The following is a 17,414-nucleotide window of genomic DNA, read 5'->3' on the forward strand; positions in this document are numbered from 1 at the left end:
GGTGGCAGCATCATGCTGTGGAGATTCTTCTCTGCAGCAGGTCTTGGAAGATTTCAGGTCTGCTTGGGGAACATGCACTGGTACAGCGCATTGCCGCACCCACCACACAATGAAGCAGCACCTGATTGGATCTTGGTTGGCAACTCCCCAGGCAGACACGCTGTCCAGGCCCACCCTCTGGAAATGACCATCTATCTGCTGCAGTCAGGGTGGGCGTCCCCTTAGCCTGGTCCAGTCACTTGGGTCCTCAACAATGGGGATCCAACGCTATGTGGCCATAGTGCCATACTGACACTCTGTCACAATGCAGGTAATGCTCCTCATTCGGGAGTCCGTGAGAGCCACTTATTCAACACAAAGTCAAACCAGCAGTACCCAAGGATTCTCCAAGGAGACCCAGTACCGAAGGAGTCCAGTCTTCATCTCAGTTCACTGGACAGTGTCCATGTCTTGCAGCCTTGTAGCAAGACAGAAAGCACCAGGACTCTAAAGACTTGGACCTTCATCTTTTTGCATAGATATCAGAAGCACCTTCACCCCTTTCCAGCGACTTCATGACCCCCTGTGCTCTCCCAATCCATCTACTGAGTTCATAGGATGAGTCGCCAGAGACATGAATGGTGCTGCCGATGAAAGTAAACCTCTCAACAAGGTCGACAGTCTCTCCGTAGTCAGACACACTGCTGATGACTGTGCCCAAGAGGTCATTAAAGGTCTGGATCGATATTGGTTTTTATCCAGGACAGTCGCAAGCCCAAACACTCAAACTCCTAGCTCAGTCTCTCGACACCCCCCTATCAGAGCCTCCATTGACTCCGCAAAGATCACAGCATCGTCAGCAAAGTCAAGATCAGTGAACTTTTCTTCACCAACAGACTACCCACAGACACTGGACCCCACGACCTTGCCCAACACCCAATCCATGCAAGCATTGAACAGAGTAGGAGCAAGAACACCCCCCGACAAACCTCAGAATCAACTGGGAAAAACGCAGAGGTTCTGCATCCACTCTGCACAGCACTCACAATACCAGTGTACAGGCCAGCCATGATATCCAGCAACTTTGAGGGAATCCCACAAAGGCATAATGTCAGACTGCTGTAGTCGCTGGTAGGAGAGCAAGTGATCTCGCATCCTATTGAGGATGACCATAGCAAGGACCTTACCCGGCACCAAGAGCAGTGTTATCCCCCTGGAGTTGCCGCAAGTCCTGTTTTCCAGTCAGTTGGGATGACTCCCATCTCCCAAATGGAAGCAAAGAATGCTTGCAATGCCAAGAAAACAGCCTTACCACCAGCCTGGAGAAGTTCACCCTGGATACCACAGATCCTTGCAGCCTTTCTTACCCTCGGCTGGTTCACCACCAGTGCAATCGCAGTGAGATTGGGTGGTTCACAAGTAATTAGAAGGTCAGCCTTAAGAACAGTGGACCCAGAGATATCCAACCTCCTAGCCGAAGGATCAGCTTTAAAAAGTTGCTCAAAGTAACCAACCCAGTGGATCACAACTGCAGTGTCATCTAAAAGGACAGTTCTATCAGCCACCCTGACTGTAACTCTCTGAGGAACAGATTTGGATGTGCGTAATGCTTCGATTCCTTAGTAAGAAGTATGTGGATCACTAGACCATAGATGGTGTGTCACTTGCTCACAGATTCTTGTAACAAATTCCTCCTTATCTGCCCTTGGAGCCCTCACAGGTGGAAGCCTTGTTGAGGGTAAAATCAGTGCAGCAATATACAGGGAAATTCTAGAGAAAAACGTGTACCTTGAGAGAAGACTGATTATCCAGCAAGAGAACAACCCCGAGCATAAAGACAAATCCTCAAAGGAATGGATTAAAAACATCTCCCAGAGAAGCATAGTCAGAGTCCTTATCTCAATCCAATTGAGAATTTGTATCTGGCTTTGAAAAATATTGTTTACTCACAATCCCCATACAGCCTGACAGAGCTTGAGCTGCTTTCCACTGAAAAATGGGGGTTTTGGGGGGGGGGGGCTGTTATTGTTGCCAAGTTGGATCTCCTAAACATTGATTTGAAGGGGGTGAATACTTGTCACCAATTAATTTGTGTTTTATATTTGTAATTAATTTAGACCATTTTGCAAATATCTCTGTTGGATGAGCTGGACCTGCTCCACACTTTGATCATACTAGGAAAAAAATGTTTGAAAATTTGCTTACATGTCAGATGACATTTATGTCTCTACAACTAATCTGTTTACAGCCATATGTGGAATATTACCAAATGGCATCATAGGGCATAGTTAAAAATGATTTCTTAAACTGCACTCCTGCATCATCTTGTTTTATTCATTTGTAAAAAAAAATCTTAATCCACCCACCATAATACAGTGGGAAAGCAATGTCTTGTTCTGTTTAAAAATTAGGCGAAAAAAAATTTGCTCAAGGAAGTTTCTTTAGAACTTGTTACAAATTTATGTTTATTTATTTTTTAAATAAGCATGTTAAGCCTCTTTAGTTACAGATTATTGTCGTTTGCTAAATTAACAATTTTGTGCATCTCGCTGCCCTGCTGACTTTTAATAATGAAGATCTGTGCCTTTCTACTTTTCCACTATATCATTTTTCTTTATGCTGCTGATATATCAGTTTTTAGAGTTCAGTTGTGATTATTCAAACTCAATGAAATCATTCTTCATATTACATTAATTAGCACAGAATCTTGTCCAGAACTTGAAGTAAATGAATAACAATTCAATTTTGAGGCTAAATTAATGTATAGGTGACAGTGTGTTTTAATCTGTGTTTTTTGACACACAAATCTAGTTGGTGGCTTCCTTGAAATAGATTGTTTATTAATGCAGTCAGAGCTACTCTTTTTTTAGTTTTTTGGTCTGGAGTTTGCACATTAAAACTGGCCCATGTGAAAGTGATAGCTTGAGTTACCAATTGTAAATCATTACGTGCATGGTTCTGCATGTTTTTACAGGATTGCTAACAGACTACTAGTCAGGCTGGCAACAGTTGTAAAATAAAACTCCACTGACACAGGCGGCAGGATTCTAAATTTTTTTTGTCTCTAAATAAAACCTGACATCTTCCAATTTGAAATAGAAGCTTTGCAGTATGTTTACTGCTTAGGGTCTATGTGCTTCTGCCTGTAGACAGCTGATTGTAAAACACTGAAACTCTATCTGGGTGCTGTGCTCTGGGATTGCCATACACATTAATAGCTAGTAGTTTAAACATGGGCTGCCAGTGAGGCCAGAGATGTCATCTAGTGGCTGCTCACATCGGACACCCTAATCCCTGTAGGTGAATATTTCTAGATGCTCCATACATTCCAGGGCCAGCAAGGTTCCTCCTTGGTCTCCAGAGCTGTGTGCTTGCTCATCAATAAGGCATGTCCAGAATGTATTATTAGACCTGCCTATCAATCAGTCATCAGTGGGAGGGTTGAAAGGTCGAAAAAAAAAAAAGAATGTCTGCATGATGTTTACTGGGATATTTTAGTTCAGACAGAGTCATAACTAAGAGTGTATTTAGCAGTTTTTGCCACTTTGTCTGATACTGGAGAAGATCAGAATGGATACTCTGTTAATTTAGCAGTGCTTCTGAAACAGGACGGCTTGAAGCAATGCTGTTACATTAGGAGGTGGAGTTATCCTACCTGACCTCAGGCCGTCCCACGAAGAGCTTACACTGTTCTGACTCTGAAAGAGAGCTGTTATTCTTTGAGAAGTGATGAAGCCTTTAAATTGTTTTGATTGGCAGAGTATACAAATGTCTGCCAATCAGTTTAATAGGTGGGTGACATGGAAAATCACTGAAGTTGGGCTGAAGTTTTAAGTTAACATTGTATGTTCCAGTTAAGAGCCTCCCGCTCTTTTATGTTAACTGCTTTGACCAGTAAAACACATCAAAAGAAAGGAAGACATCAGCTGGAGAAGACATCAGGATGAGTCGATGGCTTACTTGTGCATCCATATATTTTGTAGGTATTTATATACAATGTTTTGAAATTTAGTTTGCCAGTATTTTTTTTTTTTTTTTTGGTTTCTGCCATTTAAATGCTGCACAGTTCATGTACTGTTATGCATTTTTCTTTTGAGATGTTTGTTTTTGTTTCACTGGGGAATCACATGCTCACTTTCTTGTGGACAAGACTTGTCCCTTTTAAGCAGCATCATTGTTTTCGTCTTTGTGTTTAAATATAGTTTTGCTTTTTCTCCATAAATAATTTAATTTAATAATAAGAAATAATAACAAGATAATAATAGCAGGAATTTATCTTTAATGAATTGTTGCCATGATGATTTCACATTAATTTATATACATTCAATAGGGAAAACAGTTTTTAATACTGTATTTGTTTTATAGTCAGTACTAGCTGAAACAATTATATAATTAGTCACTTTCGTGTAAATTCTAGTAATTAATTGATTATTGATTTTGTAGTGCACTTTATAATCACCGATGAAAGAATATAACAATTTTAACAGAACCTTCAGGTTTTTCTCTGTGCATGAATCTTAGTTTACTTAACCATAAAGATGCACCTATAATTTTGTGCTGCAGAGGTTTAGAGTGCTAACAGTTAAAGACAAAACACAGTGTTTGAAATGAAACATTTTGCTAGGTGGTTATATAGCTTTTTTCTTTCCTTTTTACTTTTGCTGCTTTGTAGAATACAGACTGGAACAAGTATGATGACCGGCTGATGAAGGCAGTGGAGAGAGGGGAGGTGGACAAAGTTGCTGCTACACTTTCCAAGAAGGGAGTTATCCCAACCAAGCTTGATGTTGAAGGACGATCTGCGTAAGTACCTCAGCTTGTTTGAAAGTAATAAACCTTTGTTGAAGCTTCTCACTGTTCAGTCAGCTTATCCTACATTTCAGTTTTGTTTAAATGAAACTATTCAATATTAGAACGCAAGTAATAAGCACACTACATTTATTCATTTTACTTCATTTAAATTATTTTTTACTTTTTAGATTTTGTTCAGATAAACTAGTTTTAAATTTGTGTGTAATGTATTCTGTTTCTTTGATTAGCTTGTAGTTGTAAATTACTTCAAGATTTTCCTTTATGTTTGTTCCTAACAACTATATAACAGAATAAGAAATGACGCAGGGACTGGTATGTGTGCTACCTCAGATCAGTGACTTTGGCTTTGCAAGAAGCAGTCTGCAAACAAACTAGTCAGATGTGAAGCTACATGACAATATTATTGATATTAATTTGTTTTAAGTAATACTATAGTTCATTCTTTTGGCCTTTGCAAAGAGTTGCATCTTTCTGATTTTTGCCTGGTTTAATTTTCTACTTCAAGTTCTATATTTTATTTCATATATTTAGGGTATAAGAATATGTTCACAGATTTTTTTTGGCTGTACCGTATATGTTGTTTTTATATTTGTATCTGTCTTTGCTGATTTTTATGCTTTTTAAATATAAATATATATTTGGCTAGGTAATTACTGTTTCTTTTTTAAAGTACAAAACAGCCATAAAAACAAAAACATTAAGTCACTGCCAACTCTGTGTTTTGGAGAGTACATTTGTGTGAATGTTTGGCTTCAACAATGTATGGTCTTTGTTTTAGGCCTGTAGTGGAATCAATAATTTAAATGCAGTAACAAATTATAGTTTGAGCAGTGGTAATTCCAGAATCAGTGAATTGTAATTAAGCAGAGCTATCTTTAGTAGAAGTTATAAGTGAATGGTCTCAAAGGAACAGTCATATCCCCTCTACATTTGGCAAAAATAGAATATGGTTGAGCAAACAAAAGATAAACCTGCAGCTAGCTTCCTTTGTTATTCAAATGTTCTGAATGTTGTTAAAATATATATTAGCTGTTACTGTGAATCCAAGCACATTTAGTAAACCTTGTTATAATGGAATCTTTACCTGCAAATTATAGCATTGCAATTTAAATTATTAATGTAAATTTAGCTTTTCTGGTGTCTCCATAGAAAGCATTATAGCCACTGAAGTTGTCCTGTAGTTACAGTAGGTGTGCATTTATGCGTCATTCATATATAGTCTAAATCACTGCCTGTGTTGACAGTATTTGCAATGAAATGAAATAAGCTTATTTATTCATCCCCACATGCCTTAAGGAAAAATTTTAAAAAGCAAATAGCAGGTGTTGCTTGTGAAACTTTACTGAAATGGTAAATGTATAATATTGAAAACCTGAATAACCTCTTCTGTTTTTGTTTTTCTAAAACTCAGTTATCATTTATTCCTCTTTGGACACCGATACCTTAAGCTGTGTTTATAAAGCAAACAAATTTACAGCTGAAGTCTGGGTTTATTTTTTGAAAAATGTTACAATAGATACCATATAATACAGCCTGTATATAATTGTACTGGACATGGTGTATAATATTTAAATCAGCAATTGTTGGATTTTGTGATGTGGTATTTCTGTCATTCTTGTTGGTGTACCCAAATTAGAGCAGCAGAAAGGATTTACAGCTGAGTAAATAACCTTCTTGAATTTCCGGAAGCTGAGTGAGCTTTTTGCAGTTTGCCAAAAGACTGGGCCTGTTACAGTCAATACGAATGTGCAGTTGTAATTCATGCATGTGTGAAAGAACATAGAATATTCTGCAAGGCATTGTGATTGCCATTTATAGTTTCAAATTCTGTTTATTTTTATTTACTGTAATATGTGATTTATCATTAGTTTCTTCTTTTATCCATTTTTCAGTGAAACATGCTAGTAGTTAACCATTACTTTATTACTGTATGTATGTATATATTATTTAACGTGGGTAGGCAACCTGTAAACAGACAGACTGACAAATCTAAAATGTTAGTTTTAATTTGTTTCTAAGGTGTATAACACCTTATTTTGTCTTCACACATTTTTTAGACATTCTAAAAAGAGCATGTTCTATGCACAATTAATTCTGCATTTTATGTCTTCAGCAATTTTAGGTGCAATAGAAAGGCCTTGTAGGTTTTATATTCTTATATTTCAAAATGAAAGTATGTCCCCAATCGTCTATCTTGCTTTTCTCATTAAGAGTAGATCTGTTATGAAGTAACCATTTAATAAGATTGTTTTAAATTCGCTAATGTAATTGAGACCATTCACTTATAACTTCTACTAAAGATAGCTCTACCTAAAGCCATGTTAGTTGGATTAAAGTAGCCCCTTTTTAACATTGTAAATGTTTTAGGAGGATATGTTTGAGGGCAGATTTTCATGTTTTACTTTACTGTGTACTGACATTATTTCAGTCATAAGATGATATGTGTGCTCTTTTGGTTTCATCATGTCTATTTTAGTGAGTCTTTTCTAAGTCCACCTCACCCCCGAAAATTCAGGTTTACACTCAACTACAAATATAAGTGATATCTAAAAGAGAAACTAATTGAGTGGAATGGTGGCTATTGGGTGGCGTGATGGCTCTGTGGCAAAGAATCAGTGCTGGTATCTGAAAGGTTGCCAATTCAAATTACTGCCAGGCTTTTAACCTGAAAATTGCTCCATGGACACTGCACAATGGCTGACCCTGTACTCTGACCCCCAAGTGTCATGCAAAAAGACAATTTCACCTCAGGGATTAATAAAGTACATCATCATAAAAGTGCTTTTAAATCCCAGCCTTTTTAGTACACATTTATCTTGTTTAATGTTCATCTTTCCCTGTTCATAAAATAATTTTCAGATACACTGAAACAAATATATTCTTGATAAGAAGCTATGACTCGTCTAGAGAGGATTCACAACCTAAATGTTGATATACAGTAAACAAACATGAAAGTTAGATCTATAAAATTATTTGCAGTAGGCTTCTTGCTGTTTGAGATTATGCTCGCAGTGTTAGAAGAAACTTCTAAAATTCTAATAATGATGTACAGTGGTGTGAAAAACTATTTGCCCCCTTCCTGATTTCTTATTCTTTTGCATGTTTGTCACACAAAATGTTTCTGATCATCAAACACATTTAACCATTAGTCAAATATAACACAAGTAAACACAAAATGCAGTTTGTAAATGGTGGTTTTTATTATTTAGGGAGAAAAAAAAATCCAAACCTACATGGCCCTGTGTGAAAAAGTAATTGCCCTCTGAACCTAATAACTGGTTGGGCCACCCTTAGCAGCAATAACTGCAATCAAGCGTTTGCGATAACTTGCAATGAGTCTTTTACAGCGCTCTGGAGGAATTTTGGCCCACTCATCTTTGCAAAATTGTTGTAACTCAGCTTCATTTGAGGGTTTTCTAGTATGAACCGCCTTTTTAAGGTCATGCCATAGCATCTCAATTGTATTCAGGTCAGGACTTTGACTAGGCCACTCCAAAGTCTTCATTTTGTTTTTCGTCAGCCATTCAGAGGTGGATTTGCTGGTGTGTTTTAGGTCATTGTCCTGTTGCAGCACCCAAGATCGCTTCAGCTTGAGTTGACGAACAGATGGCCGGACATTCTCCTTCAGGATTTTTTGGTAGACAGTAGAATTCATGGTTCCATCTATCACAGCAAGCCTTCCAGGTCCTGAAGCAGCAAAACAACCCCAGACCATCACACTACCACCACCATATTTTACTGTTGGTATGATGTTCTTTTTCTGAAATGCTATGTTCCTTTTACGCCAGATGTAACGGGACATTTGCCTTCCAAAAAGTTCAACTTTTGACTCATCAGTCCACAAGGTATTTTCCCAAAAGTCTTGGCAATCATTGAGATGTTTCTTAGCAAAATTGAGACGAGCCCTAATGTTCTTTTTGCTTAACAGTGGTTTGCGTCTTGGAAATCTGCCATGCAGGCCGTTTTTGCCCAGTCTCTTTCTTATGGTGGAGTCATGAACACTGACCTTAATTGAGGCAAGTGAGGCCTGCAGTTCTTTAGACATTGTCCTGGGGTCTTTTGTGACCTCTCGGATGAGTCGTCTCTGCGCTCTTGGGGTAATTTTGGTCGGCCGGCCACTCCTGGGAAGGTTCACCACTGTTCCATGTTTTTGCCATTTGTGGATAATGGCTCTCACTGTGGTTCGCTGGAGTCCCAAAGCTTTAGAAATGGCTTTATAACCTTTACCAGACTGATAGATCTCAATTACTTCTGTTCTCATTTGTTCCTGAATTTCTTTGGATCTTTCAAGTTCAAGTTCAAGTAGGCTTTATTGTCACTTCAACCATATACAGTTAGTACACAGTGAAACGAAACAACGTTCCCCCAGGACCAAGGTGCTACATGCAACATAAATTTACAACATAAATTAACAGAAAAAACTAAACTAGCTAACTAAGAGGCCTAGTTAGCTGGCTAGCAGAGACAAGACAGATTGACCTAACATAAATTACCTAACATAAATTACCTAACATAAATTACCTAACATGAATTACCTAACATGAATTACAGCATAAATCAACAAAAACTAACTAACTATCTAAGGAAGACTTTTTTAACCAGACAGTAGACAACAAAGTGCACGTGCAATGTGCAAACAAAAGCAACAAGTGACAGTGCGACAAAAAACACAAACGTAACATAATAATATGGTGTTGTGGTGATGAGTTGAGGTAGTGGAGAAACAGTAAACATTCTTAGTTTAGCAGCAAAAAAAATTAGGAAGTAAAGAAGTTAGTGCAAAAAGTAAACCAGTAATGGATATTGTGCAAAAAAAGAAAGCATTTACAGGTTGGTGTGTACGATAGTTTGGTAGTGTAGGTCAGTGTGTTTAAGCTTGTGTTGATTAGTCAGTCCAATCTCAATGTTTTGAGGTAGTTGAGTTAAGCTAAGTGATAATATTTGTGTGTGTGTGTGTGTGCGTGCGTGTGTGTGTGTTTATCAGTCCAGTCCCTTTTTGTTGAGAAGACGGATGGCTTGTGGAAAAAAGCTGTTGCACAGTCTGGATGTGTGTGCCCGAATGCTTCGGTACCTTTTTCCAGATGGCAGGAGGGTGAAGTGTGTGTGAGAGGGGTGTGTCCGATCAGCCACAATGCTGGTGGCTTTGCGGATGCAGCGTGTGGTGTAGATGTCTTCAATAGAGGGGAGAGAGACCCCGATGATCTTCTCTGCTGTCCTCACTATCCGCTGTAGGGTCTTGCGGTCCGATATGGCACAATTCCCAAACCAGACAGTGATGCAGCCGCTCAGGATGCTCTCGATAGTTCCTCTATAGAAGGTGGTCAGGATCGGTGGTGGGAGCTGGGCCTTTCTCAGTCTTCTCAGAAAGAAGAGACGCTGTTGGGCTTTCTTGTGTAGGGAGCTGGTGTTGAGGGACCAGCTGAGGTCCTTCTCCAGGTGGACGCCCAGGAATTTGGTGCTGTCGACGATCTCCACAGAGGAGCCGTTGATGCTCAGCGGAGAATGGTCACCTCGTGTCCTCCTAAAGTCAACAACCATCTCCTTTGTCTTGTCAACATTCAGAGACAGGTTGTTGTCTTTACACCAGTCCGTTAGCCCCTGCACTTCCTCTCTGTACGCTGACTCGTCGTTCTTGCTAATGAGACCCACCACGGTCGTGTCATCAGCGAACTTAATGATGTGATTTGAGCTGTATGTTGCTACACAGTCGTGAGTCAGCAGTGTGAACAGCAGGGGACTGAGCTTTTGAGGTGCTTTTGGTCTACTTCTCTGTGTCAGGCAGCTCCTATTTAAGTGATTTCTTGATTGAAACAGGTGTGGCAGTAATCAGGCCTGGGGGTGGCTACGGAAATTGAACTCAGGTGTGATACACCACAGTTAGGTTATTTTTTAACAAGGGGGCAATTACTTTTTCACACAGGGTCATGTAGGTTTGGATTTTTTTTCTCCCTAAATAATAAAAACCATCATTTAAAAACTGCATTTTGTGTTTACTTGTGTTATATTTGACTAATGGTTAAATGTGTTTGATGATCAGAAACATTTTGTGTGACAAACATGCAAAAGAATAAGAAATCAGGAAGGGGGCAAATAGTTTTTCACACCACTGTATGTTCTGATATCCAGAGCCTTTCTTTTATTAAGCATGGGAAATACTTAGGAAATGTGGTATATAAACAGTGTAGGCAGTGGTTCTTTGAATTCAGCAGGAATGTTGTTTACCTGTTTGGGATGATAAGAATCTGTGGCAGAAAGACCAAAAAAAAAAAAAAAGAGGAGCTCATAGCATTGTGTGAAGTATGGTAAGTCGTCTGTTTTTTTTCTGTATGCAGCAACATGGCTTCTTTGATAAATATTGCTAAGAGAAACTAAAATTTTAAATTGGATTGTGATGCATGGCCTACAAGTTTTTGAACCCTGGGTGTAATCCTTCTTCTTTGCCCGAATGTGTGTGTACATGAAATTATTAGTCATCTCCTTGAGTAAACCATTGTTTAAGCTGTAGAATTCTCCAACTGTGCTGTACTGTATAGAGATTTATTTTATCAAACAGCCGTAACTTTCCATTTTTGTGAAACCTTTGGGGTCTGGAGCATTTTGCTTTTATGATATTCAGCTGCAAATATATTTTTTTGTCATTGCAGGTTCCACTTAGCAGCCAGTCGTGGAAATCTGGATTGCTTAAATGTCCTACTGAATCATCAAGTGGATATTACAGCAGCCGATGCCACTGGTATGCGACAGTGATTGTGTACTATATTCAGAATAAAGTTGAACAGCAGTAGAAGCATCAATGCTAGTTATTTTTTGATCGATGCCTTTAAGATTAGGCTTCTTAATTACTGTAATGTTCTTTGTTTACCTCAGGGGTGTCAAACTCATTTTGGTTCAGGGGCCACATACAGCCTAATTAGATGTCAAGTGGGCCGAAGCAGTATTCATAACATAATTACCTATAAATAATAGTAAGTCCATGTTTTTTCCCTTTGTTTTCGTGCAAAGAAGTACAAGTACATTAGAAAATCTTCATATTTAATGAAATGTTTTACAAAACATATCAACATATCAAAACATATAAACAACCTCAGATTTCTTAAAACAAGTGTTTGCACAAATACAAACAAAACTTTAAGTCAGAGGTATTTGGAACTGAAAAATATAGTACTGCACCTTAAAATTTATGGCATTACATGAACAATAGGATTCTACCAAACCAAACTCTTTTGTAGTGAAGCTGTTAACTTACATTAAATTTAACATTTTTTAACTATTTCTACAGCAAGAATTCATTTTCACAGAACTGAATTCTTTAAGTGCAATCGGTGTCTGAAGCAATATTTTAAAGGAGTTAGTCACATCTAGACTACTTTGTTTTTTCTCCTGAAACTTGGCATCTTTTGGTCTGCACAAGTGCATCAATATCAGGTGTCATGTCCTGACTAGTAGCCAATCTCAGAATGTCATCTAAGTGCTTGTTTGTGAGCCTTGAGCGCAATTTTGTTTTATTGATGTTCATTACTGAGAAAACTTGTTCACAAAGGTAGGTTGTCCCAAAAATGCACAAAATTTTTGCAGCCAGGGCTGTTAATTTGGGGTACCCTGGCAAGAGATATTGATAAAATGTGTCCAAACCCACTGAGGCAAACTTGTCCTTCAAATCTGCATCACATTGCAAATCAATCATCTCTAGTTGGATGTCGACAGGGACATCAGAAGCTTTGACTGTGAAGGGTGAGCGAAAAACTGCAAATTCTTTCTCGAGTTCACCAAAGATCTGAAACCGTTTCTCAAACTCACACAGCAATCCTGCAATCTTGTCTTTATACTGTTTCATGTCAGCATTAATGCCTGCTGCACATACCTCTCTTAGGCAAGGGAAATGTGCAGGGTCACCACTTGACAGCTGTGTCTCCCACAAAGTCAGCTTCAACTTGAATGCACATATACTGTCATAAAACTGTGTGACAACTTTTTTGCGGCCTTGCAACATTTTGTTCAGAATATTCAAGTGCTCTGTAATATCCACCAGAAATGCAAGGTCCTGAAGCCATTCCTGACATTGTAATTCTATCACTGGATTTCCTTTTTTTCTCCGATGAATTGTCCGATTTCCTCGCGTAGATCAAAGAAACGCCTCAGGCACAGCACCTCTGCTTAACCACCTTACTTCAGTGTAGTATGGCAGGGTATTAGTAACGTGATTGTCACTGAGAAGGCAGTCAAACTGACGATGATTCAGGCCTCTGGCTCGGATGAAATTAACAGTTCGGACAACCACCTCCATGACGTGATCCATTTTTAACGACTTGCAACACAATGCCTCCTGGTGCAAAATACAGTGAAATGTCCAGAAACCATCTCCTCCATTAGCGGCTTGTACTTTCTCTCTGAATTTTGTCACAACACTTGCTTTTCTTCCGATCATTGATGGCGCGCCATCTGTAGCCAGGCTGACGGCACGGGACCAGTCCACCCCGACTCTGTCCAGCGCGCCAACCACAGAGCCGAAAATGTCCTCAGCTGTTGTGGTGTCACTCATAGGCACCAACTCAAGGAACTCCTCAGTGACGGTCAATGTGTCATCAACTCCACGAATAAATATGGCCAGTTGAGCAACGTCTGTAATGTCAGTGCTCTCATCAATTGCAACAGAAAGTGCAAGAAATGACTTGACCTTGTGTTTCATCTGCCTGTCTAAATCAGCCGATAGTTCCGATATCCTCTCTGCCATAGTGTTTCTCGTCAGACTAATGTTGGCAAATGCTTGTCGCTTCTCAGGACACACGAGTTCTGCAGCCTTCATCATGCATCTTTTAACGAACTCACCTTCGGAATACGGCTTTGATGCTAATGCTATTTCGTTAGCAATTACGTAGGTGGCTTTTACTGCTGCTTCACTGACCTCTCGGCTCCAAGTGAAAATTGACTGCTGTTTTCTCAGACCCACCAGCAATTCATTTATCTTCTCTCTCCTCAGTCGTCCTTGCAAGATGTCGTATTTTCCACCATGATGAGTCTCATAGTGGCGCCGAATATTATATTCCTTGAGCACCGACACTTGTTGATTACACACCAAGCACACAGGTTTCCCATTTATCTCTGTGAATAAATAGGAAGTGGTCCATTTCTCTTGGAAAACCCTACACTCGGTATCCACTTTTCTCCTTTTTGACAAAGACATTTTGGCTAATGAGGGGGTCAAGGTGAGTAGAAAATAAGGTAGCCTACAGAGTGGCAGATTTGTTGCTTCTTTTACTCTAATTAAAACAGTGCACTCCTCCCCTTTGACTAACACAGTGCGCCCCTCTCATCTGACTGACACCCTAGCGGATGATTTAGGAATTGCATTTTATTACGAATTTCGAGTTCGTGTCTTTTATTAATTTTTTTACTTTCAAAATTCATCCAGTGGGCCGGATTGAACCCCCTAGTGAGCCGGTTTTGGCCCACGGGCCGTACGTTTGACACCCCTGGTTTAGCTCATCCTTGCCTTAAAGTGAAATACCAATGGTATTTATGGGCCAGAGTGCTGGAATATTCTTTCTCTCCACTTGTTTTATAGATAAAAGCAATAGTTCACTGTCTTGACTTAGAGTGGCAGACTTTGCCAGACGTTTCTTTGTTTATCTGTCAGTTTCACTAAAGCATAAAAGAATACTTTTTTGGCTAAATGTAAATTTCTTATAATATGTCTGGAGATCTTTTTAATTTATATACGTATAATATACTGCGATGGGCTGGCATCCTGCCTGGGGTTTGTTCCTGCCTTGCGCCCTGTGTTGGCTGGGATTGGTTCCAGCAGACCCCCATGACCCTGTATTAGGGTATAGTGGGTTGGATAATAGATGGATGGATATATATACAGTACTATGCAAAAGTTTTAGGCAGGTGTGAAAAAATGCTGTAAACAAAGAATGCTTTCAAAAATGGAAGTGTTAATCATTTATTTTCATCAATCAACAAAATGCAGTGAATGAACAAAAGAGAAATCTAAATCAAATCAATATTTGGTGTGACCACCCTTTGCCTTCAAAACAGCATCAATTCTTCTAGGTACACTTGCGCACAGTTTTTGAAGGAACTCGGCTGGTAGGTTGTTCCAAACATTTTGGAGAACTAACCACAGATCTTCTGTGGATGTAGGCTTCCTCACATCCTTCTGTCTCTTCATGTAATCCCAGACACACTCGATGATGTTGACATCAGGGCTCTGTGGGGGCCATACCATCACTTCCAGGACTTCTTGTTCTTCTTTACGCTGAAGATAGTTCTTAATGACTTTGGCTGTATGTTTGGGGTCGTTGTCCTGCTGCAGAATAAATTTGGGGCCAATCATACACCTCCCTGATGGTATTGCATGATGGATAAGTATCTGCCTGTATTTCTCAGCATTGAGAACACCATTAATCCTGACCACATCTCCAACTCCATTTGCAGAAATGCAGCCCCAAACGTTCAAGGAACCTCCACCATGCTTCACTGTTTCCTGCAGACACTCATTATTGTACCGCTCTCCAGCCCTTTGATGAACAAACTGCCTTCTGCTACAGTCAAATATTTCAAATTTTGACTCGTCAGTCCAGAGCACCTGCTGCCATTTTTCTGCACCCCAGTTCCTATGTTTTCGTGCATACTTGAGTCGCTTGGCCTTGTTTCCACGTCGGAGGTATGGCTTTTTGGCTGCAACTCTTCCATGAAGACTACTTCTGGCCAAACTTCTCCGGACCGTAGATGGGTGTACCTGGGTCCCACTAGTTTCTGCCAGTTCTTAGCTGATGGCACTGCTTTACATCTTCCGATTGCGAAGGGTAATAAGCTTGATGTGTCTTTCATCTGCTGCACTAAGTTTCCTTGGCCGACCACTGCGTCTACGATCCTCAACGCTGCCCGTTTCTTTGTGCTTCTTCAAAAGAGCTTGAACAGCACATCTTGAAACCCCAGTCTGCTTTGAAATCTTTGTCTGGGAGAGACCTTGCTGATGCAGTAGAACTACCTTGTGTCTTGTTGCTGTGCTCAATCTTGCCATGACATGAAACTGTCTTCCACAACCTCACCTTGGTAGCAGAGTTTAGTTGTTCCTCACCCAGTTTTAAGCCTCCTACACAGCTGTTTCTGTTTCAGTTAATGACTGTGTTTCAACCTACGTGTGACATTGATGATCATTAGCACCTGTTTGGTTTAATTGGTTGATCATACACCTGACTATAATCCTACAAAATCCCTGACTTTGTGCAAGTGTACCTATAAGAATTGATGCTGGTTTGAAGGCAAAAGGTAGTAACACCAAATATTGATTTGATTTAGATTTTTCTTTTGTTCGCTCACTTTGCATTTTGTAAATTGATAACCATAAACATCCATCCATCCATCCATTTTCCAACCCGCTGAATCCGAACACAGGGTCACGGGGGTCTGCTGGAGCCAATCCCAGCCAACACAGGGCACAAGGCAGGAACCAATCCCGGGCAGGGTGCCAACCCACCGCAGTAACCATAAACAATCATTTATATTTCTGAAAGCATTCTTTGTTTACAGCATTTTTTCATACCTACCTAAAACTTTTACACAGTACTGTATATATACAGTATATAAAGAAATCAGATCATGTTAACTTTGAGTTGAGGTTTACATTCCTTTTAAATCATAGCTTTCTGGGTGGCCTGGACATCACTCAGTGTGGGTGTGTTTTGTTTGACATGAGCATGGGGTTTCATTGTTTATTTGTTTACCATGATTTTAGTAGCTGTATTTGGTAATGCCAGCTAAATGAATAGTAGCTCTAAAGCATTGGTTCCCTTAGGGTCATTGTGGTTTTTCATTATATAACAATATAAAAAAAAAATTAGCAGATGTAGCTCTGTTACGGTAAAGGGATTTTTTGCAAGAACAACAAATAGATGTTCTTTGTAAATTTTGATTCTTTTCAAAAATATTTTTAAATCTTTTCTAGGAAAAAATGCCCTTCATTTGGCCGCAAGAAATGGACAGTCTCTTTGTGTGCAAAAACTACTTCAGGTAAGGACATGATTATAGCATAGGACCAGTTCTCCTTGTAATGACCAAGTTGACATGAGCAAAAATTTTTCAGTTACATTTTCCAGTGAGCAATACTTAATATTATGCAATATAAGTATTGTAAAATGGAATGATGAGAAATGTCAAAAAGAATTAAATAGGTATAAAGCAAGATTTTTCTACTAAAAATAAAAGATGTTGCTTTATATCAGGCATGCATAAAACAGGAAATATCCGTTTCACAAAAATGTATTGGCTTCAGAATCTTAAAGCATAGTTAACAGCATTATCATATTGTGGACTTGCAGAAATGACTACCAGACAGAAATTCATTTTATGTTTTTTAAATAAGGTTTTTCATCTATGTATTCATTCATTGTTGAATCCATAAAATCCACCAGAGCCAAAGCTGAATATGTCGGGCACAAGTTAGAAATCAAGATGAGATACTTCTTCTTCTTCTTCTTTCGGCTTCTCCCGTTAGGGGTTGCCACAGCGGATCATCTTCTTCCATATCTTTCTGTCCTCTGCATCTTGTTCTGTTACATCCATCACCTGCATGTCCTCTCTCACCACATCCATAAACCTTCGCTTATGCATTCCTCTTT

The 17,414-nt window shown here is 39.3% G+C and overlaps 1 protein-coding gene across 2 annotated transcripts in view; it reads left to right on the plus strand.

The window, feature by feature from the left end:
* uacab (uveal autoantigen with coiled-coil domains and ankyrin repeats b) overlaps nucleotides 1-17,414 on the plus strand; it is a 104,867-nt gene that overhangs the window by 50,421 nt on the left and 37,032 nt on the right. The window contains exons 1-4 of one of the 2 annotated variants that reach the window (XM_028822527.2): nucleotides 3,437-3,958; nucleotides 4,652-4,782; nucleotides 11,436-11,524; nucleotides 16,742-16,806. In XM_028822527.2, the coding sequence (XP_028678360.2) occupies nucleotides 3,923-3,958; nucleotides 4,652-4,782; nucleotides 11,436-11,524; nucleotides 16,742-16,806 (321 nt within the window). In that variant the 5' untranslated portion in view covers nucleotides 3,437-3,922. Of the gene's footprint in view, nucleotides 1-3,436; nucleotides 3,959-4,651; nucleotides 4,783-11,435; nucleotides 11,525-16,741; nucleotides 16,807-17,414 lie in introns of those variants that run through there. The other variant, XM_028822526.2, reaches the window with a different exon arrangement.

Source organism: Erpetoichthys calabaricus, chromosome 17, assembly GCF_900747795.2.
Source record: "Erpetoichthys calabaricus chromosome 17, fErpCal1.3, whole genome shotgun sequence".
Taxonomy (NCBI): Eukaryota; Metazoa; Chordata; class Cladistia; order Polypteriformes; family Polypteridae; genus Erpetoichthys; species Erpetoichthys calabaricus.